The sequence below is a fragment of the Drosophila sulfurigaster genome, chromosome 3 (assembly GCF_023558435.1).
Source record: "Drosophila sulfurigaster albostrigata strain 15112-1811.04 chromosome 3, ASM2355843v2, whole genome shotgun sequence".
NCBI classification, from domain to species: domain Eukaryota; kingdom Metazoa; phylum Arthropoda; class Insecta; order Diptera; family Drosophilidae; genus Drosophila; species Drosophila sulfurigaster.
Genome location: NC_084883.1, coordinates 2414158 through 2438021, shown reverse-complemented (window position 1 = coordinate 2438021; position 23864 = coordinate 2414158). Strand labels below are relative to the sequence as shown.

Sequence of the window (23864 nt, the reverse complement as noted above, 5' to 3'; positions counted from 1 at the left end):
ATATGCAAAAATCTTAAGTGAAGAATCGATTTTGCCGCTAGCTAGAAAATTATTTACAAACGAATGAACTTTCCAAGTAAAAAACAGAGTATACTTGGAGTTCAATACATAAACAGACATGTATTTGCATGTGCTTGTGGCGTGGAGTTTTGTTTATCTATTCCGTGAGCCTTTTGTGTGCCTGCTTTGAGCACTTCAAAAGAAAACTCACTGGCTATGAACTTGAGATATAGAGCTCAAGCACAGAATGAGCTTGTCAAGCTGTCAGATAATTTGGCGCTATTCCTATAAAATTCCTTATGTAATTCAACGTAATTCAGTACTAGCGTACAATTCAATTAAGTTTTTATCTAAATTAATGAGAGAGCTTTGCGATTATCACAGAAAGCGGAAGCAGCTTTAAATTTTCTATTTAACAATTTGCCTACTCTACTTCAGCTGCTATTGACCTAATACTCATCATTTAACAATGTGAATTCTATATCAATATCTCGTATTCTAATTTCTTATTCGCAGAACTCTGACTCTGCAAGTCATTAACACTTTATCTTTATCTCTATAATGGAGAGCTTAGTTGAGCAAGAGTAAAAAAACATTTTTTTTTTTAGGAAATTTATGTGACGACTTCATCGGAAATGTATTAGTCTTTTCGCATTTTAGCATTTTACCCTTTCGCGTTTGCATTAATCTTTTGGCATAAAAGTTTCACTCTGGCCGTCGCCCAAAAAAAGTGGAAAGTAATTTAAACTTTTGCTTTTACTTTTGTCTGAGCTCTCACAGTTTTGCATTGCTTCTCGCCCTATAACTTTTTTTACCCTGTTCAATATGAGTATGATAGTTGTATAGATACTCGTTTTTATAAAAAAAAACACTTTATTTTATCACAAAATATAAAATTTGTATTATACATCGAACTATTTGCAGGGTAATTGTGGACTGAGCAATTAGAATTAATGTCATTGTGTTACCCTCGATAAATGACAGACAAATTTTCCTTAAACACTTTTGCTTTTGAGTGAATTCGAATTCTAAAATAAACGGAAATAAACGAAGAAGAAGCAAGAAATGCATAAGAAATTTTTTTGTGAATCTTGGGTTGTTTCATTTTGCATAAGCCGCTTAGGCGCTTACTTTGATTCTGTTTAACGTGCTTGCAATTTGCCAATTCAAGTTTATTGCCAAAGACGTAAATTCCTTTTTATTTAATGTAAGCCAAAGTCAAGAATGTGTAGAGCATGGAGGTGAACAGGGGGGATTACCTACGCGATTCTACACCTGAATATATATCTTCATGGGCTTCCTGTTATATATCGTACGTGTTACACATACATAACATGTTTTTATTCTTTTCTACTTCACATGCTCTTTCAAAGAGGATCTAAAGAATTTTATTGAACGTTTGCAACACCAAAAAATTTAACCGCGAATTGCACGCATTGCAAAGAAAATTATTTTTTCCACAGCAATAAATATTTAACTATTATATAAATTGCTTAATATTAAAGTCACAAGCTAGTTACTCATATCCCTAAATAAAATTAAAATAAATATACTAAAATGTATTTATTTTTAGTTCTCGACATTACAAGAAGAATTTACTTTTGTTTGATTTAAATTTAGATAATAAAATCCTTAAAGTATCTTATAGATAGAAATATTTAATTTAAGTCTGCGAATCATAAAAAAATGTATAATAATTTTTGTAAAATATTTGAATTATTATCAGAAATATATTGTATATATCAATAAGTGTATTTTCATACCGACGTTGTGCTTAGCGACTTTTTCACTTTTATGTGCAGACAAATTTTTGCTGGCACTGGTTTTGTGTTTTTAATCAAATGGCACTCAATAATTAAAGAGCAGAGCCAAAGGCGATGGATGCAAAAAGCCATAGGGACATAAATCCTGCTGCCATAACTTCCTGCTGCAAATATTGAAAGTCCATTAACAGTAAAACATGTTTGCTCCCAGTTGGAGCTGATGCCCCATTCGAGTTCCCCATTGTTCATTGTTCTCTTGCACCTTTCCTAGGGGTTGGACGACTCCAACTCCTATTCCACCTGAGAACTAGACCTGCAGTTGAATCCAGTTACAGTTTCAACTGCTCTGTGTGTGCTTTTTAATTTTTTGTTATTTGTCCTAGGTGCAGGTGCATAGCTGGGGCTTATGGCATGTCCTGTCTGCATCTGATAAATGCGTCCAAGCAACTTTAATTAAAACATTTCCAAGCTTACACACCCAACACTGTTAGACGTCAATAGACGTCAATAGGTTTTTGTTTATTTTTCAGCACAAACGAGGCGTAAACATAACAAATAGCTAAACGGAAATAACACCCGACACACCTACCTCACTCATACACACAAGCGCACATATACACATAAACGGAGTCATTCATTTGGCATTTGACATTTGTTTGTTTGCCTTGACATGTGGCTCAAATTGCATTTGTTTTTGTTTTCGTAGTATTTATTATTTGTGTATTTGTTTACTTGTGTTTGCGCTGGACATTATTAACGCGCTTCGTTTCGCTGCACAACCAATCAATATCAAACATTCATTCAAATATGAGAAAGTATGTATTTCAAGCAGTTATCGCAATGCAATCAACTAATTAATTAACGTTTAACTTATCAATCTCAATGAAGAATTCGATTAAAAATATGTTCAACAATAATAACACTAATCTAAATCATAAATTGAGGTGCTCGCCATTGATAATTGGCTTGTAGCTCTTACTTAGAAAATCATTTGGCTAACTTATCTTACAATGGGTGAGATTTTGGTTATCGCTTTATAGGCGGATAATGCTTTAATTTATTTGATTTTTATTCATTCAATTGCACACCATTTTTCGAGTGTTGAAAAACTAATAATAACATAAGAAAGCAATTAAGCTTTTAAATATTATTGAACAACTCTGAGATACCCGCTACCCATTTTCAATAAAAGCAAAACAGTGCGGTATTAATTTAAAACTATACCAAATAAATATATCCCGCAATAATACTAAAATTATACTAATGGCCATATTCGGTATATACCAGATTGTCAACCCAAGCAACTAAGTTCCGTGGTAAGTAGGCGTATTATAATTTTTGAGATCTAAATGTTCATACAAACGGAAAGACAGACAAAAACATAGACGGACATGGTTATATCGTCTAGCCCTCACAGTTTTGCATTAATTTTGCACTTTGCATTCCCTATTCACATTATCTTCTGTCTCTTCCAGCTGAAAATTTAATTAAAGAGAATTTGAGAATATTTTATAAAAATAAAAATTGTGGTTTCTATGTTAATTTTGCACTGTGCAACTTTATGCAAATTTTCTTCTTCTAAGCAAAGCAATATGGTGCAAATAAATAAATAACCACTCTGCTATATTATATTATATTGATATTATTATTATCATTATTACATTTTAAATCTATCATTGACATGGACATTAATCGAATACTGCCCAAATATAATTTCGTATCAGTAAGCTTTACAATTAAAGCTTTTTGGGCGATCCCCTATAATCATCAGCGTTCGATAAGGATAAGATAAGACTGACATTAACCTTAACGCGATTACGATAGATTTATAGCGTTTTCGCTTTTAATCAAGAATTAACCTCTATAAAAAGGGTGATCTACAGCAATTTCATGTTAGTTTGAAAAAATGTTTCGCATCTTGATAGCGCTTTTCATAATCGGTTCATCGCTGGCAAGCACCGTCTTCCACAGCGATGTGCCGATGCCAGACGGACGTATTGTAGGCGGCGAAACAACTAACATTCGCGAGTATCCTCATCAGATTTCCATGCGTTACCGAGGCAATCACAGATGTGGCGGATCAATCTATAACAGGAATACCATTGTGAGCGCAGCGCATTGTGTGAATACTCTAGCTGATGCATCCGATCTGACGATCTACATTGGCATCAACAATATCTTCTTCCCTACTGGCCAGGAGCTAGCTGTACGGAAATTTGTCATTCATCAAAATTACAGGAAACTAAATAATGACTACGATGTAGCGCTTCTGTTCCTAGACGGAGAGATTGAGTATAATGAGAATGCTCAGCCAATTGAATTGGCAACGGAACGTCCTGAAAACGCTACTCCTGTCCTTGTAACTGGTTGGGGAACAACTACTGAAGATGGCAATTTAGCTAGCGACCTTCAAAAGGTGGAAGTAAACATTATCGATAACTCCGCATGCAAGTCCGCCTATTCCATTATGCTGACCAGTCGTATGTTATGTGCAGGCGTCACTGGCGGTGGCAAGGATGCCTGCCAGGGTGACTCTGGTGGCCCCCTGATCTTCGAAAATAAGCTGTTGGGTATTGTGTCATGGGGCACAGGATGTGCTCGTCCAGATAAACCAGGCGTTTATGCATCCGTTCCTGAGTTGCGCTCTTGGATCGAGGAGACCGCCAAGCAGAGTGAAAACTTGGGTAAAATTGAATTCCTGTAAAGAATTTTGAGAAAAAATGGAACATTGCAATAAATACTTGTCAAATCTAAAAGTTCTTCTTTTAATTGTATCATAATTTAACACGTCTTAATAGTGTAATTAATAAATATTGTTATCTATGATACTCGTATCGACGTCGACTAAGCAATACCGGGATAGATCGTATTTGGAGGAATTTACAACATATTAAAGTGTCATATAATAAACCAATAGTGTTAATATACTGAGAAAATGCTGAAGTATACCAAAAGCATTATTTAGCAATTAGATATTCTGTTACATTAAACACAATCCACAGAGTAAAAAATGTGCCAGAGTGTCAATCAAGACACGACTGCAGCAGCTGTTTTTCCCACTTAACAGTTTTTCTTGAGCAACTTTTACAATTCGATAACTTCTGATCGTTATCAAATTCAGGAATTATTAAAACAGTTACCCGTAGGGTAGAAGGGTATTATAACTTTGTGCCGGCAGGAAATGTATGTAACAGGTAGACGGAGGCATCTGCGATCCTATATCAGCGTCAACAGCCGAGACGATCTAGCCATGTCCGTCTGTCTGACTGTCCATCGATCCGTCTGTCCGTATGAAACACTGGATATCAAAGACTATAAGAGATAGAGCTATAATTTTTTTCAACAGCATTTGTTATGTTCGCACGCAGCTCAAGTTTGTTTCAAATTTTTCCCACGCCCACTTCCGCACCCAAAAATCACAAAAACTCGAATAACAAGCGTAAATTTAAAGCTAGAGTCGAATTTCGGTATATACAATAATAACTATGGTAATTGTGACTCCTGAAAATTTGGTTGCGATCAGATAAGTTGCGAAGTTATTAAAGAAATACTTTTGTATGGGCAAGAACGCCTACTTACTAGGAGTCTTAGTTGCTTTGGCTAGCAATTTGGTCTATTGTGATGTCTATGGTATATTTTGAATGTGGTACTATAACATTTGATATATTTTTAGTATCTTTGTAGAATTTTTGGTATTTTTGAGAATAATACCGTAATATTTTGCTTTTATTAAAAATGGGTAGCAGGTATCTCACAGTCGACCTCACTCGACTGTAGTTTTCTTACTTGTTTTGATTTGCGCGGAGGTAAGGGGGCGTGGTAAAAATCTAAAACAAACTTAATCTGTGCAAAAAAATAACAAGAGTAACAACTGAGATCTTACGGATCATGCGGAAAGACCGACGTGGCTATATTGCCTTCCATCTTTGGATACCGGGTATACAAATTGAGCATATGAATTTGTAATTAAAACTTGTAAAATAAGAAAGTTCTTCTTTTATTTGTATCATAATTTACTAAATAGCACGTGCTAATCGGGTAATTTCTAAACATTCTTATCTACACGTATTACCGTTGAATAAGCAAGACCGGGAGATTCCCTATTCTGGGGAATACACAAAAATATCAATGCTTCTATAATAGTGTTTATTGCATCTGTGATTTATTGAAACTTAAAAACTTAAAACTTACACCGGTAATTAAATTTTCTGACTTGGTCAAAATTTTAAAGAAAACAGTGAAAACGTTGAATGTCTTTAAAAAAGATAATGAGAAACAACTATGCAAGCTACAAGGGAGTGTGCTCGATCGGGAGATACCAGCTATCCTTTTTCAACAAAAGTAAAACAATATGACAGTATTATTCTTAACATATACCAAATATTATAAAAATACGGAAATATACAAAAGGCTTTACTTGGTAGATCGTAATACATTTACATTGAAAATATTCCATAGAGAATAAAATATACCAGTGCTTCTGGGACCCGTATCAACTGACCGTCATCAAATTCAGGAATCATAGTAACTGTTGTTATGACTATATCATGAATATAGTTATAAAACTACGTTTGCTATTCGATTTTTTCGATTTGCGGGGGCGGAAGTGGGCGTGGCAAAAATCTTTTAAAAAAACTTGATTCCCATACAAAAATGACAGGTACGGTCGAACAATTTTACCAAAGGCTATATATGATCATAACAAAATTTCAGGTGTCATAAAGACTAAAGTCATTATATCTTTATCTCTTATAATCTCTGACATCAAGGTGTTCATACAGACGAACAGACGGACATGGCTATAAGTTCTCGGCCGTCGACGATTATCAAGAATATTTATACTTTATAGGGTCGGAAATGCCCTGTTCTGCGTGTTAAACAGATTTCCGGGATGCACAAAGTTATAATTCCTTTCTACCCTACCTACTACAATCAAAATATACCATAGGGTATGAAATATACCAATTTCTCAACCAAAGCAACTTAAATCCTACAACCATTTTTTTACCATATAAAATCTTTTTTTAAATAACTTAAACAATTTTTATCTGACCGCAACCAAGCCTTTATCTTAAAACTAGAAAATAAATTTATTTTTAAGGAAAACTAAATTTTATTATTAGGTGCGCAATTAAGTTCTCGCTGTTTTTTCGATATAAATGTAACTGAATCATTCCCGACGCATGCAAACGCTTGGAAACGGGTTGACGGGTAATTCCTAATTCTGAAGCAAGGTTTTAGGCATTCCCTTGCTAGGACGGCCGTGAACATCAAAATCACTCGAAGCAGCATTTCCGTACACTTTTTGGAGCTCTCGATGCGCTTGAGCTGCCGTTTTTTTCAAATGGAAGAAGAAAATCAAAACTTCCCGAAAATGACGATTGCACAAAATTAGACATTTTTTACTTAACCAGAAGTATATAACGCGAAAACGAAATTACTTATGTGTCGCAGCAGTTTGTGTACCATATGTCTAAGCTTGGTTCGTGACGTTTTGGATATGTCAAAATCGACCAACTCTTACTGCTAGAGCCATCTACTGACAAACAGCGAGATCTTAGTTGCGCATCTTATAGAATTCGATCAAACTTTTATTTATTATCTTCCAGATGAAAATTTTATATAAATTAGAAAAAGTTTGGATAAAAGAGGTGCTTTCTATGCGAATTCAGCGCTGTCCAACTTTATGTAAATTTTCCTCTTCTATGCAAAGAAATTATATCTGGTGCATATGAATAATATTATATATAATATATAGTGAACTTATTAAATTCAAATTTAACAAACTGTTAAATTTACAACTCCGATGACATGATACTAAATCGTATACCACCTAAATAAAATTCCGTATCAGTAAGCTTGGAACCAAAGCTTTTTGGGCGATTGCCTTTAATCGTCAGCTATCGATAAGAATAAGATAAGGCAGACATTAAGCGGTTTAGATAGATTTATAGCATTCTCATTATCATTGTTAAGCAAGCATTAACCTCTTATAAAAGACCCGATCTCCAGCAATGGCATGTTAGTTTGTAAAAATGTTTCGCAACTTGATAGCGCTTTTCATAATCGGTTCATCGCTGGCAAGCACCGTCTTCCACAGCGATGTGCCGATGCCAGACGGACGTATTGTAGGCGGCGAAACAACTAACATTCGCGAGTATCCTCATCAGATTTCCATGCGTTACCGAGGCAATCACAGATGTGGCGGATCAATCTATAACAGGAATACCATTGTGAGCGCAGCTCATTGTGTTAATACTCTAGCTGATGCTTCCGATCTGACGATCTACGTTGGCATCAACAATATCTTCTTCCCTACTGGCCAAGAGCTAGCTGTACGGAAATTTGTCATTCATGAAAATTACAGGAAACTAAATAATGACTACGATGTAGCGCTTCTGTTCCTAGACGGAGAGATTGAGTATAATGAGAATGCTCAGCCAATTGAATTGGCAACGGAACGTCCTGAAAACGCTACTCCTGTCCTTGTAACTGGTTGGGGAACAACTACTGAAGATGGCAATTTAGCTAGTGACCTTCAAAAGGTGGAAGTAAACATTATCGAGAACTCCGCTTGCAAGTCCGCCTATTCCATTATGCTGACCAGTCGTATGTTATGTGCAGGCGTCACTGGCGGTGGCAAGGATGCCTGCCAGGGTGACTCTGGTGGCCCCCTGATCTTCGAGAATAAGCTGCTGGGTATTGTGTCATGGGGCACAGGATGTGCTCGTCCAGATAAACCAGGCGTTTATGCATCCGTTCCTGAGTTGCGCTCTTGGATCGAGGAGACCGCCAAGCAGAGTGAAAACTTGGGTAAAATTGAATTCCTGTAAAGAATTTTGAGAAAAAATGGAACATTTGTAATAAATACTTGTCAAATCTGAAAGTTCTTCTTTTAATTGTATCATAATTTAACACGTGTTAATCGGGTAATTTCCAAATATTGTTATCTACTCGTATCACCGTACACTAAGCAAGACCGTGTTATAGCTAATTCTAGGGGAAGGCACAAAGTATTAAAGTATCAACACTTATATGATATTGTTTATTTCATCTGTGATTTATTGAACAGCTTGAAACTTACACTGGTAATTACATTTTCTGACTTGGGGAATTGAAAGACTGTTGTTCAAAATATATTATATAGTAATATGGTATGGTATGGTACTATATGATTGACCGCTAAAGAGAGTGCAAATTTGGGAAACAATAAATGTCTTTAAAGATGATTAAGAAAAACATATAAAAAGCTACAGTCAAGGTGCTCGATTTTAAATAAAAGCTGTATTATTTTTAAATTATATCAAATTAATATACTGAAAATATACTAAAACAAACCAAAAGCACTATTTAGCAATTCGATATTATGTTACATTAAACACAATCCATAGAGTAAACAAGTAAGAAAGCTACAGTCGAGTGTGCTCGACCGTGAGATACCCGCTACCCATTTTGAATAAAAGCAAATTATTCCGGTATTATTTTCAAAACATACCGAAAATGCTACAAAAATACTAAAAAATTTACCAAAGGGTATAATTGTTATATCGATACAGTGCAACATTCAAATTACACCATGGACGGCACATTATACCAGATTATCGGCCAAAGCAACTAAGACCCCCAGTAAGTAGGCGTTTTTCCCAAAAATCTAAAACAAAATTAATCTGCGCAAAAAAATAACAAAATAAAATTAATAGCTCTTATAGTCACTGAGATCTTTCGGATCATACGTAAAGACAGATATGCCTATATTACCTTCTTCCTTTGGGTAGCGGGTATAAAAATTGAGCATGTTAATTGGTAAACAACACTCAAATTAGAAAGTTCTTTTTTTATTTGTATCATAATTTACAAAATAGCACGTACTAATCGGGTAATTTCCAAACATTGTTATCTTCTCGTATTACTGTTGATTAAGCTCGACTAGCTCGAGCATGGGAGATACTCGATTATGGGGAATACACAAAAATATCAATGCTTCTATAATAATATTTATTGCATCTGTGATTTATTGAATAGCTTAATACCTACAGCGGAAATTAATTTTTCAAATTTTCTCAACATTCAACAGAAAAGAGAAACAAATAAGGAAGTCGAGTATGCTCGATCGGGAGATACCCGCTATCCATTTTCAGCAAAAGCAAAACAGTGCAATATTCTTCTTCACATATACTAAATTTATGTACTATACAAATTTTGAAATATTCAAAAAGCTTTATTTGTAATACTGTTACAAAGCAAATATTCCATAGAGAATAAAATGTTTCAGAGCAGTTAATGGCCGCATCAGCTGTATTTTCCCATATAAAATTTTTTTCTTTAATAGACTGTCGTAAATCTAGCTTTAAATTTTGCTTTATATTAAATTTTTCGATTTGCGGGGCGGAAGTGAGCGTGGCAAAAATCTAGAGCAAAAAAAATATATTGGATCTAGGTGTTCATACGAACTGACGGATGGACAGTCAGATAGACAGACGAACAGAAAGACGGACATGGCTATATTGTCTCGTTTATTGACGCTGATCAAAAATAACATATATGTATATACTTTACGGGTTCAGAGATGGCTTCTTCTGCCTGTTTCATACAAATTATAATACTCTTCCACATTGTGGGTATAATTTTGAACATATGAATTTGCAATAAATACTCATGAAACCAAAAAGTTCTTCTTTTGATTGTATCATAATTTACTAAAAATAGCTCGTGATAATCGGGTATTGTTATCAACTCGTATTACAGTCGGTTAAGCAAGTCCCGAAGATACCTGATTCTGGGGGAATACACAAAATATTAAAATGTCAACGCTTCTATAAAATTATTTATTGCATCTGTAATTTATGATAAGCTTTAAACATTGTTCCTTCAATTATTATGGGGGATAGATTGGCCTGTGACCAGTTTAGTTGTCCTAGCTCTTGATCTTGAAGCTAATGAAAATGAGTAAGAAATCTAGAGTCAAGTATGCATTAATTTGTGATACCCGCTACCCTTTAAAAACATATGCAAGACAGATCAGAATTATGTTTAAAATATAACAAAAGAAATTTTCTGGTACAGTTCTGGTACAAATATACCAAAGAGTACAAAATAAATTATATTCTCAACCAAAGCAACAAAAACCCTGTCAACCCTGTCAATATAACTTAAAAGTCTAAAAGTCCTGGAGTCGATGAATACACTTTTAAACCACCAAACCACAGTGCACTTTTTGTAACTTAAGTTCCATTTTCATTACTTTTTCATTCAGTGAAGAGAAGATCAAACATTAACTGAATGCCATTGAGAATCTGTCTGCATAAGTGATCTTTTTTGTCTCTTCCATCTGAAAATTATATTAAAAAGTATTTACAAATATTTTTTAGATAGTTTTGTTTAAAAAAGTGCTTTTTCACGAGTTTTGCGGTGTATTATTTATGCAAATATAGAATAGAAGAAAATTCTACGGAAAGAAAGATTATCTAGTGCATATAAATAAAAAAAATACAATATTGATATTATAGTGAACTTATTAAATTCAAATTAATTGAATACAACCAAAATAAAATTCCGTATCAGTAAGCTTTGCAACTAAAGCTTATTGGGCGATCCCCTTTCATCGTCAGCTGTCGATAAGGATAAGATATGACAGACATTAACCTTAACGCGGTTACGATAGATTTATGTCGTTTTCCTTATCGCTTTTAATCAAAAATTAACCATTATAAAAAGGCCGATCTCCAACAATGTCATGTTAGTTTGTAAAAATGTTTCGCATCTTGATAGCGCTTTTCATAATCGGTTCATCGCTGGCAAGCACCGTCTTCCACAGCGATGTGCCGATGCCAGACGGAAGAATTGTTGGCGGCGAAACAACTAACATTCGCGAGTATCCTCATCAGATTTCCATGCGTTACCGAGGCAATCAATTTATAACAGAAATACCATTGTGAGCGCAGCTCATTGTGTGAATACTCTAGCTGATGCTTCCGATCTGACGATCTACGTTGGCATCAACAATATCTTCTTCCCTACTGGCCAAGAGCTAGCTGTACGGAAATTTGTCATTCATGAAAATTATAGGAAACTAAATAATGACTACGATGTAGCGCTTCTGTTCCTAGACGGAGAGATTGAGTATAATGAGAATGCTCAGCCAATTGAATTGGCAACGGAACGTCCTGAAAATGCTACTCCTGTCCTTGTAACTGGTTGGGGAACAACTACTGAAGATGGCAATTTAGCTAGTGACCTTCAAAAGGTGGAAGTAAACATTATCGAGAACTCCGCTTGCAAGTCCGCCTATTCCATTATGCTGACCAGTCGTATGTTATGTGCAGGCGTCACTGGCGGTGGCAAGGATGCCTGCCAGGGTGACTCTGGTGGCCCCCTGATCTTCGAGAATAAGCTGCTGGGTATTGTGTCATGGGGCACAGGATGTGCTCGTCCAGATAAACCAGGCGTTTATGCATCCGTTCCTGAGTTGCGCTCTTGGATCGAGGAGACCGCCAAGCAGAGTGAAAACTTGGGTAAAATTGAATTCCTGTAAAGAATTTTGAGAAAAAATGGAACATTTGTAATAAATACTTGTCAAATCTGAAAGTTCTTCTTTTAATTGTATCATAATTTAACACGTGTTAATCGGGTAATTTCCAAATATTGTTATCTACTCGTATCACCGTACACTAAGCAAGACCGTGTTATAGCTAATTCTAGGGGAAGGCACAAAGTATTAAAGTATCAACACTTATATGATATTGTTTATTTCATCTGTGATTTATTGAACAGCTTGAAACTTACACTGGTAATTACATTTTCTGACTTGGGGAATTGAAAGACTGTTGTTCAAAATATATTATATAGTAATATGGTATGGTATGGTACTATATGATTGACCGCTAAAGAGAGTGCAAATTTGGGAAACAATAAATGTCTTTAAAGATGATTAAGAAAAACATATAAAAAGCTACAGTCAAGGTGCTCGATTTTAAATAAAAGCTGTATTATTTTTAAATTATATCAAATTAATATACTGAAAATATACTAAAACAAACCAAAAGCACTATTTAGCAATTCGATATTATGTTACATTAAACACAATCCATAGAGTAAACAAGTAAGAAAGCTACAGTCGAGTGTGCTCGACCGTGAGATACCCGCTACCCATTTTGAATAAAAGCAAATTATTCCGGTATTATTTTCAAAACATACCGAAAATGCTACAAAAATACTAAAAAATTTACCAAAGGGTATAATTGTTATATCGATACAGTGCAACATTCAAATTACACCATGGACGGCACATTATACCAGATTATCGGCCAAAGCAACTAAGACCCCCAGTAAGTAGGCGTTTTTCCCAAAAATCTAAAACAAAATTAATCTGCGCAAAAAAATAACAAAATAAAATTAATAGCTCTTATAGTCACTGAGATCTTTCGGATCATACGTAAAGACAGATATGCCTATATTACCTTCTTCCTTTGGGTAGCGGGTATAAAAATTGAGCATGTTAATTGGTAAACAACACTCAAATTAGAAAGTTCTTTTTATTTGTATCATAATTTACAAAATAGCACGTACTAATCGGGTAATTTCCAAACATTGTTATCTTCTCGTATTACTGTTGATTAAGCTCGACTAGCTCGAGCATGGGAGATACTCGATTATGGGGAATACACAAAAATATCAATGCTTCTATAATAATATTTATTGCATCTGTGATTTATTGAATAGCTTAATACCTACAGCGGAAATTAATTTTTCAAATTTTCTCAACATTCAACAGAAAAGAGAAACAAATAAGGAAGTCGAGTATGCTCGATCGGGAGATACCCGCTATCCATTTTCAGCAAAAGCAAAACAGTGCAATATTCTTCTTCACATATACTAAATTTATGTACTATACAAATTTTGAAATATTCAAAAAGCTTTATTTGTAATACTGTTACAAAGCAAATATTCCATAGAGAATAAAATGTTTCAGAGCAGTTAATGGCCGCATCAGCTGTATTTTCCCATATAAAATTTTTTTTCTTTAATAGACTGTCGTAAATCTAGCTTTAAATTTTGCTTTATATTAAATTTTTCGATTTGCGGGGCGGAAGTGAGCGTGGCAAAAATCTAGAGCAAAAAAATATATTGGATCTAGGTGTTCATACGAACTGACGGATGGACAGTCAGATAGACAGACGAACAGAAAGACGGACATGGCTATATTGTCTCGTTTATTGACGCTGATCAAAAATAACATATATGTATATACTTTACGGGTTCAGAGATGGCTTCTTCTGCCTGTTTCATACAAATTATAATACTCTTCCACATTGTGGGTATAATTTTGAACATATGAATTTGCAATAAATACTCATGAAACCAAAAAGTTCTTCTTTTGATTGTATCATAATTTACTAAAAAATAGCTCGTGATAATCGGGTATTGTTATCAACTCGTATTACAGTCGGTTAAGCAAGTCCCGAAGATACCTGATTCTGGGGGAATACACAAAATATTAAAATGTCAACGCTTCTATAAAATTATTTATTGCATCTGTAATTTATGATAAGCTTTAAACATTGTTCCTTCAATTATTATGGGGGGATAGATTGGCCTGTGACCAGTTTAGTTGTCCTAGCTCTTGATCTTGAAGCTAATGAAAAATGAGTAAGAAATCTAGAGTCAAGTATGCATTAATTTGTGATACCCGCTACCCTTTAAAAACATATGCAAGACAGATCAGAATTATGTTTAAAATATAACAAAAGAAATTTTCTGGTACAGTTCTGGTACAAATATACCAAAGAGTACAAAATAAATTATATTCTCAACCAAAGCAACAAAAACCCTGTCAACCCTGTCAATATAACTTAAAAGTCTAAAAGTCCTGGAGTCGATGAATACACTTTTAAACCACCAAACCACAGTGCACTTTTTGTAACTTAAGTTCCATTTTCATTACTTTTTCATTCAGTGAAGAGAAGATCAAACATTAACTGAATGCCATTGAGAATCTGTCTGCATAAGTGATCTTTTTTGTCTCTTCCATCTGAAAATTATATTAAAAAGTATTTACAAATATTTTTTAGATAGTTTTGTTTAAAAAAGTGCTTTTTCACGAGTTTTGCGGTGTATTATTTATGCAAATATAGAATAGAAGAAAATTCTACGGAAAGAAAGATTATCTAGTGCATATAAATAAAAAAAATACAATATTGATATTATAGTGAACTTATTAAATTCAAATTAATTGAATACAACCAAAATAAAATTCCGTATCAGTAAGCTTTGCAACTAAAGCTTATTGGGCGATCCCCTTTCATCGTCAGCTGTCGATAAGGATAAGATATGACAGACATTAACCTTAACGCGGTTACGATAGATTTATGTCGTTTTCCTTATCGCTTTTAATCAAAAATTAACCATTATAAAAAGGCCGATCTCCAACAATGTCATGTTAGTTTGTAAAAATGTTTCGCATCTTGATAGCGCTTTTCATAATCGGTTCATCGCTGGCAAGCACCGTCTTCCACAGCGATGTGCCGATGCCAGACGGAAGAATTGTTGGCGGCGAAACAACTAACATTCGCGAGTATCCTCATCAGATTTCCATGCGTTACCGAGGCAATCAATTTATAACAGAAATACCATTGTGAGCGCAGCTCATTGTGTGAATACTCTAGCTGATGCTTCCGATCTGACGATCTACGTTGGCATCAACAATATCTTCTTCCCTACTGGCCAAGAGCTAGCTGTACGGAAATTTGTCATTCATGAAAATTATAGGAAACTAAATAATGACTACGATGTAGCGCTTCTGTTCCTAGACGGAGAGATTGAGTATAATGAGAATGCTCAGCCAATTGAATTGGCAACGGAACGTCCTGAAAATGCTACTCCTGTCCTTGTAACTGGTTGGGGAACAACTACTGAAGATGGCAATTTAGCTAGTGACCTTCAAAAGGTGGAAGTAAACATTATCGAGAACTCCGCTTGCAAGTCCGCCTATTCCATTATGCTGACCAGTCGTATGTTATGTGCAGGCGTCACTGGCGGTGGCAAGGATGCCTGCCAGGGTGACTCTGGTGGCCCCCTGATCTTCGAGAATAAGCTGCTGGGTATTGTGTCATGGGGCACAGGATGTGCTCGTCCAAATAAACCAGGCGTTTATGCATCCGTTCCTGAGTTGCGCTCTTGGATCGAGGAGAACGCCAAACAGAGTGAAAATTTGGATAAAATATAATTTCTGTAAAGGATACCAAGAAAAAAATGAACCTATGAATTTGCAATAAATACTTCTCAATTCAGAAAGTTTTTCTTTTAACTGAATTATAATTTACAAACATTGTTACCCTGCAGTTCTGAGCGCTAGTTCGTTGCTGGTGAAATAAGCACTTACCAGCAGACCACCACTACTTACAAAGTAGCGTCTAGCCATGCGTTTTTTAATTTCCGTTTTTGTATGAAATGTCCGCGAATAGGGTCAATCGCCACCGCCTCGATTACCCACGAACTAGTGAAATAGTGCAACATATTAGGCTCTTTAAAGAAACTACTTACATTAGACCCATGGAACGGCCGGTAAAATAAGTGTTTACATGGGACCCCATTGAAGGGTCGGTAAGTAACCGATCATAACACCAAAGAAATTGTCTTCTTTTTTTAGGGCCGCATTCCCCTGTCATTATTTCCATAAGGTAGATTTTCTGTCATAATTTTCACTTCCTCTTCTTTAGGCACATTGTCGCTTTCCACTGTAGAACTATACATTACATTACATTATGCTAACTGCTTGACGTTCTTTTATTATCTGTTTATTTAATATTTCACACATTAAACATATAATACATACATATATTATTTTTTAAGTAACTCACCAAATAATTGATCGCGGATCCGCTTTGCACTTCTCAACTCCAGTTCTGCAGGGTATCTACTCGTAATAGTATAAGATCGACAAAAGAGAAGTAAAAATTTGGGAAACGTTGTGCAGTTTTCATTACTTTTTTTTGCCAAAATATGCAGTGAAGATAAAGTGAAACATGAACTGAAGAGAATCTGTCTTTATATTTATTTATTTATTTACATGTTAATCATTACACAAAATAATATAATAACTAAAAGAAGGGAGTGCTAGCAACTGAAACTGTCTTTATAAGTGATAGCTGCTCAGTTGAGAAACGTATAAAGATTGCACGTTCTCTTCGGTATTTCCAAGTTTCGATAAGTGGCTCTCAGACAGTATTGAGTATGTTTATGTCTGGTAACCTGGGCAATGTACTGGAGCTTACTATTGACGAAAGCAGAGCTTGCACATATTTGATGGCCTAGCTCGGAGTATGGGAATATGGTTTTGTACATACGAGAATACTGTAAGCAGCTTGGCTCGCAGATTAACAGATTATGACCTGACATGAGAGAAATAAAGTTGGAGAACTTCATTAGCAACATGTGTACATTTCCAGAGTATATTCTGTTGCCCTCGTCGCACTCCATTGGGCAATTAAAGCAATAAAAGTGTAGACGACTGCACATTGAATTGCCGAATCCATACAGGAACCATTTTGTTCTGGAAAACACTGAACTCATGCCTGGCCTGATGAGGAAAGATGGTGTAGAGTGGAGAGTGGTGGGGCGGAGAGGAAAGCCCACACTTAAAAAGTTGTCGAGTGGACGCAAAAAATAATTGAAAAGCGCACTTTGGCTTTGCTTTTGTTTGTCGTTTTAAGCAAAACATTTTAAAGAGGGCATATTCGCTAAGTTGTACAAAATTTAATATTTAAGATGAGATTAATTTAGCACGAAATTTTATGTTATTTTTTATAACGATTAAAATTATTACAAATGAAAAATTGTATGATGATTATAACTAAGGAGTGTATTCACTTTTCGAGTTGAATTTATTTGGCATTTCATTTTCGTTTGGGTCTTTTGATATCACAGCCGAGATTGGAACGTGTCCACGCTAATCCCCACTTGCCAGATCGCCCTCAAAGCCTATTTTCGATTTTATTTAATGCAATATTTAGCTACGTATATATATGAGTGTGCGTTTGTGTGTTTGTATAGGGCATTAGAGTGTTCGTGTTTATTTAATGGACAGCGTATTAAGTGAACAACAGAGTCATTGGAAATTAATTTTTGGCTATGCGGCTAAACACAAGCATTTAGCATTGAAATAGTAGTAGAGCCAACAACAACAACAACAACAAGACCAACAAATAAATAAAAGCCACATTTAAAAAATAAAGCGAAAAGCCAAAACAACAATTCGTCTAAAATCAATGCGGTGAAATCATGCAGCAGACTTGCCCCTTCAAAATCCGGATGGCACTCTATTAAATGCAAAATAAAATCACAGACTCGCATACACGTTCGTGTATTGAATGTGGAGAGCGGGAAAGGGATGGGAATGGAGGGGAAGGGAAAATGTAGATTGCGGTTGCACTGTAAATTAAATATAAAATGTCCTGCGGACTGTCGCTCTTTATGCATGCGGCTGCCCCCAACGACATCAACAACAAAAACAACAAAAACAACAACTACAGCAGCAAATGGAACAACAAGGGGAACGACAATGTCGACGTTGCAACCAAAAGTTTTGCACATTTTTGAAATGCTTTTTCGACGAATGCAGAATGCAGACGTAAGGAGGGAAACGAGGTAGGGGACCAAAGGGGAGGGTCTGGTAAAATCCAAAACAAAAGAAAACTTGACAACAAGTTTAAGCACACACACACAAACGTACAAAGAGACAGATGCATAGACTCACACAAAAAGAGAAAGGGCGAGAACAACGTACGCATAGTGGCAGAAGGAGAGACAGAGAGCGAGACACACAAGCACGTATAAGGCTCGGCTTAGTTGTCCCATCAACAATTTCAAGTGCACTTTTGCTTTTGCTTGTTGTTTAACAGCAAAATCTCGTGCAGGCGGCAAATTTTACAGGCTACATTTTAACTACTCATTTTTGGGAAGTAAGAAAAATTAATTGTGACCATAGTTATCAATCGGCTTAAGTACGTAAAAATTATGATAAGTATTAAAAAAATTATACAAATATTTTTAAAATCTGACAAAATATTTGTTCAACAATTTTAAAGAAAAGGAAAAACGTTAATTATGTGTGAAGTATGTAAAAATTATTTGAAATTTAAATAAAATTGGAAAAAATGTTTTAAAAATCTGATGGAATATTTCTTTAACAATTTTGCAGAGAAGAATTTAAGTAATAATGTATTAAAAAATTTGACTATTTGTTTAAAAATTTAATAGAAAAGGAAAAACGTTAATTATGTGTAAAGTATATAAATATTAATTTAAGCATTACATTAAGCATTACAAAAATCTGAAAGAATATTTGCTTTGTCAATATTACTGTGCTAGAAAAAATGAAATTGTTAAAATATATTTAATATATTATATAATTTAATAAAATAAAAATATACCTCAAATTCTGCTTTATTTATGCTAAAGAAGTACTTCGTGGTTTATCTGTAAATTCAATGCAGCGGGAAAATAGCTCACCAATTTTTGTCTGGTGCATAAAAAACTTTAGTTCTTATATGTATGTAATTACGTGTCTTCTATGTAATTTTGTTGTGCACGCTTGATGAAAATAATTGTAGCATACTTTACAGCAACAATTTAAAAGGCCATGGTCACGTTTACGACAGCATAAACAACAACAACGACAACAAATACACATAATATAAGACGAGAACGTCATCCAAACTGGCCAACAGGGCGTATGCTTTGACATGAACGTCATTGTAGTAGCACTTGAGACGCAAACAGTCTACTGAGCTCTGTGAAATATGAAATATAATTTGCCTTATACCATGTAATATGCGAAATGCAGTCAGGCGTCGCAAATTGGCCGACAACAATAAAAACACAAACAACAACAAGGACACAAACAGCATAAACAGTTGCAATTGTTGAATATCATTTGGCAGAGGGCAAGAGCATAAATAAGCGACTTGAACTCGTCGACATACGTTCAAGTTTGGCCCATAGTTTGGCATCTGAGATTTGTTAAACTGGCAGCTTCAGAGGAGGATTGGCTTGTGAATTTCGTGCATTGAATAACTACCGAATGTAAGCAGTTAGCAGGGCGGTCTCTGGCTCTGGCCCTGGGAACATATTAATATGCAGACATTGTTACACTTGCCGTAAATCACCTGCGCTTCATGACCGCAACAGTAGCCCGAGAAGTGGTAATAACAGCGCAGCGCAACCAAAGTAGTGCCTGTAGCAGCAGAACAACTTAAAGATCTTACATGCCAATTAAAGTATATGAAACATATACGATGTTGTACTAATTGTATGTTAAAAGTCTAGCAGGTAGAAATTTAGTAGCCTAGTTTAACGGCTCTGGAGCTGTATTTGACAAAAACATTCTAACCATTTATAATTTTAATTAAGACGTTTCCATTGTAAGTAAATTAATCTGGTAGTAACTATAAAATTATAAATACCAGTTTCTTTAAAGACATTGTATATGATTGTGTACGACTAGCCATTATCTAGTCGATAGACATTTAGATATAGGAAGTCGATAGGCGCTAAGCTATCGGTACTAGCAGTCGTCAGAAGTTGTTTAGTAGCGGCAGCAGCCGCCGAAGATAGTTATCAGTAGAAAGCAGTATTTACTAAGTTTAACCAACTAAATCGTGTACTATACATATATTATCAATTAATCCCTTATATAAAGTAAACAAAAGTTATATCTAAAACCAAGTTAAAAACTAATTTTTCAATGTTCGTAAATTGTATCGATAGTATCGATAGTTAAAGCACTCAATCGACAGTGTGTTTAAGTTGGCAGCACTATGCAAAAGGAAGAGATTGACAGCTCGCCGATAAGCGAGCGTCAGTCTGTAGCGATTAAAAAGGAACGAATAAGAGAGATTTACTAAATAAGTATAATTGAATATTTAAATTTGGAATATTTGAAAAATTATTTATATTACTAACAACTCAATGTGTGGTGCAATCGAAATGCGATATTAGTATGATGGCGTTTAGTAGGCCAATGAGTGAATTGGTAGCGCTATTACTTACAATGCCTTTGCTTAAATAAACCTTTGAGTTTAGATCTTTAAAACGCATTATGCAAAGTTTTATAGGCCATGCTGTATAAAGACAACAATATAGTAACGTTAACAGCACTAGCAGCAGTGACAATAACAACTTCAGCCACAGCAACAGCGGCAGCTGTTAATTTGCCGTTTGTCTGAGTAAAGTTTGCGCTTGGGCCACAGAAACTTGCGGCAACCGCAGCCGAAAGTTCAAGCAAAATGAAGATTTATTTGTCTGGCTAGCGGAAGTCATAGACACAAGTCTATGCATAGTGATAGTCCCGCCATCGCTGTACATAAGGTTGGGTGTCTGTCTGCATGAGGATCACGTGTCTTGATGCAATTTCCGTACCGGATATTTGTTGTGCCTCTTATATGTAAGTACGAGCATGTAGAATGTAGTATATACTTGTATATGAACCAAAGTAAGAGCCAACTTGCCTCTAATTTGTTGCACAAACTTCGACAATGGCCAAAGTGCAACCGACAGGGCTCTTCTCATTAATGAAAGCGATTTAATGGCCTTCGGAATGGGTCTCAAACATTGCAATGCCAAGTTGTATTTGTTGCCATGATGATGTACTACTGTTGTGTTGCCTTGCAACCTGCACCCCAGAAGTACACTTCCTCAACAGTGACCATTCAGTTCACTGACTGCCTGTCCGACTCCATCTCTGCTTGTCTGACATAACTGTCTGACTGTCTGATAGCTTATGTTTGTGTTAATGAACAGTTCCTCGCCCAGCAGCAGTAGCAGCAACTGGAGCGGCTGTCTAGCATATGTCTGAGTCCTTACATCTTTCTCCTTCTCTCTCTCTCTCACTCTCTTTCTCTGTATCTCTACGTGTGTGTCCATCGTACATAGTAAATTATTGTGTGTGTCCATGTCTATAGTCTATGACCCAGCACAAGCTGTCAATTTGCGGCACAGACAATGGTCAGAGGCCTGCCTGACTTTTGACAGTTGTTTCCATTGTTTGTCCCATTTTAATTACATTTCCGAGGCCATATCACATGCAAATTGTTCATTTGTTTTTAAATTATTCAACTGAGCAACTAAGTAGCATTGCAACATCTATTTAAAGTGTGAAAAAAGCAATATCAAAATGCCCCAAAAAGCGATCATAAATTTTCTTATCTGGTTGCTGAGTTGGGTTGAGTTGCGTTGTCTCTGGGCCATTTACTCACATTTTACAATCTAAAAATTTCCACATCAGTTCACTAACGAGGCTTTTACCACTTCCACAAACACAGGAACTCACATACCCTAACACACATTCGTAACTTAGATACCTACATATGAGAATAAGTGGAAGTGAGTTCATTCAGTAGAATTTTAGAGTGTGCGTGGATAGTAGACTGTCTGATAATCATACGAAAAATAATAAGTATAATTTATTATACAAATTACACTTACGATGCTTTATAAATATAATATAATGTTTTTCAGATATCAATTAATTTCAGAAAAAATTTTAATTTGATTTTTGTGGGATTATAATCATTACATTTTGTTTAAGGATAGATTTGGTGTTTAACGTTTTAGGGTACAGAACTTGTGTATCAGCCCTATATATGATCTGAAAGTGATAAATTTCGCCACAGATTAAAAGTTATCTTCAGTCAAGAATCATTTCCGTTAATGCTTCTGTTCGATTCGAAATGAATTTACACTTCATTTGGTGAACTGAAATTTTGTATACCAAATTCTTTAACCTTACCTTCTAGCTCGAAAAGAGTCAAATACTTCGAGTGTAACATATATGATATAAAGTTCATAAATTAAATTCTAACTTCACTTAGAAATACTTTTCAGTTAAAGATATTTCTTTTTACATACATATATACATTTTTGGAAATCAGTTAATTGTGATTCCATTGCAAAGCTCTTTCGCGATTAATGTTGCTACATTCATTCCAAAACACTCAGATAATGTCATCGTTTCATGAATGCATTTGGAGGCCGATTTAATGAGTTAGGCCACCACAATGCGTTGCGGCTTATTTCAAGCACAAAGACACCCAACACATACATACATATTGACATATAGAGGCACCAATACATATGCGTACTTATGTGTACAATCTAATAAAAGCTTTTGCGACATTTGATGATTCGCAAGAAAAAAGGATTTGAAATTTAATGAATTTTTGTTTTTACGCTCGCCTGCCTGCGTGGCCCATAAAAGGGGACATTTGGCTCATTTGTTTTGGGGCTGAACCTTTGCAGCAACGACGAAGCCTGACAACTCTGGCAAAATAAGACACATACGTATTTGCCCCTCTTTGTGTTGATGTGCGGGGGTAAAAGGCGTGAAATGCGCTCACGTATGTATACACATACACGTACATGTACACACACACAAACACTCACACAATACACACATACTTGTATGCTTATGCACGCATACACCCTCAAGTACTTTGCATAAAATGTGCCCAAAAAGGTTTTATGTCAAATTGAAAGACGAAAAGCAGGCTGAACAACTAAAGTGCTAAACAGCAACTAAAACCAAACCAATGTGTGTTTGTGTGTGACTCTGGGTGGGCTCTGGTGGGAGATTGTTTGTGACAAGAACTCAAAATGCATGACTCGTCATGGCAGCAGGAATCAGGCTCTAAATAATTTAGCAACTGGGCGGACAATAAAATTCGAACTGAAATGTCATACGCATGCATTTGCATATGATTTACCAGGAACTGGCATTGCAATGTGGCACGTCCTGTTCAGCGTTGTTGTTGCTGTTGTTGTCGTTGTTGCATGACTGTAAACGCGCAGTGGAAATGCCATTGAAATTGATGCCAGTGGCAAATCAGCAGCGTTAGTCTAACTTTGTGTATACCCGCCTACCTCTCTCTCTCTCTCTCTCTATCTCCCTTTCATTTTTGGTTAACCCTCATTCCCCCTCTCCCTCTATTTTACACTGTGCAAGTTCCAACAGCTTCTGTGATAAATTTACAATATAATTTGTATAGAGTCATGGTTGGCTCGCTCATCTATCTTCTCGTATTTGCATGCCCAAATTGCATGGCTACAATT

At 35.5% G+C, this 23864-nt stretch overlaps 4 protein-coding genes across 4 annotated transcripts; all 4 read left to right on the top strand.

The window, feature by feature from the left end:
- Positions 1-3598: 3598 nt before the first annotated feature.
- LOC133845214 (trypsin delta-like) lies at positions 3599-4479 on the top strand. Its single transcript, XM_062279609.1, has one exon. It carries the CDS (start codon positions 3670-3672, stop codon positions 4465-4467), a length of 798 nt encoding a protein of 265 aa, XP_062135593.1. The 5' UTR covers positions 3599-3669; the 3' UTR covers positions 4468-4479.
- Positions 4480-7760: 3281 nt separating this feature from the next.
- LOC133844197 (trypsin delta-like) lies at positions 7761-8639 on the top strand. The gene has a single exon (XM_062278096.1). The coding sequence runs from the start codon at positions 7799-7801 to the stop codon at positions 8594-8596; it is 798 nt and encodes a 265-aa protein (XP_062134080.1). The 5' UTR covers positions 7761-7798; the 3' UTR covers positions 8597-8639.
- A 2747-nt stretch (positions 8640-11386) lies between these two features.
- Positions 11387-12348, top strand: LOC133844198 (trypsin alpha-3-like). The gene is given in 2 exon segments (XM_062278097.1): positions 11387-11669; positions 11672-12348. Coding segments are annotated over 2 exon segments (780 nt in total). The 5' UTR covers positions 11387-11512; the 3' UTR covers positions 12295-12348.
- A 2745-nt stretch (positions 12349-15093) lies between these two features.
- Positions 15094-16020, top strand: LOC133845359 (trypsin alpha-3-like). Its single transcript, XM_062279813.1, is given in 2 exon segments — positions 15094-15368; positions 15371-16020. Coding segments are annotated over 2 exon segments (771 nt in total). The 5' UTR covers positions 15094-15211; the 3' UTR covers positions 15985-16020.
- Positions 16021-23864: the final 7844 nt, after the last annotated feature.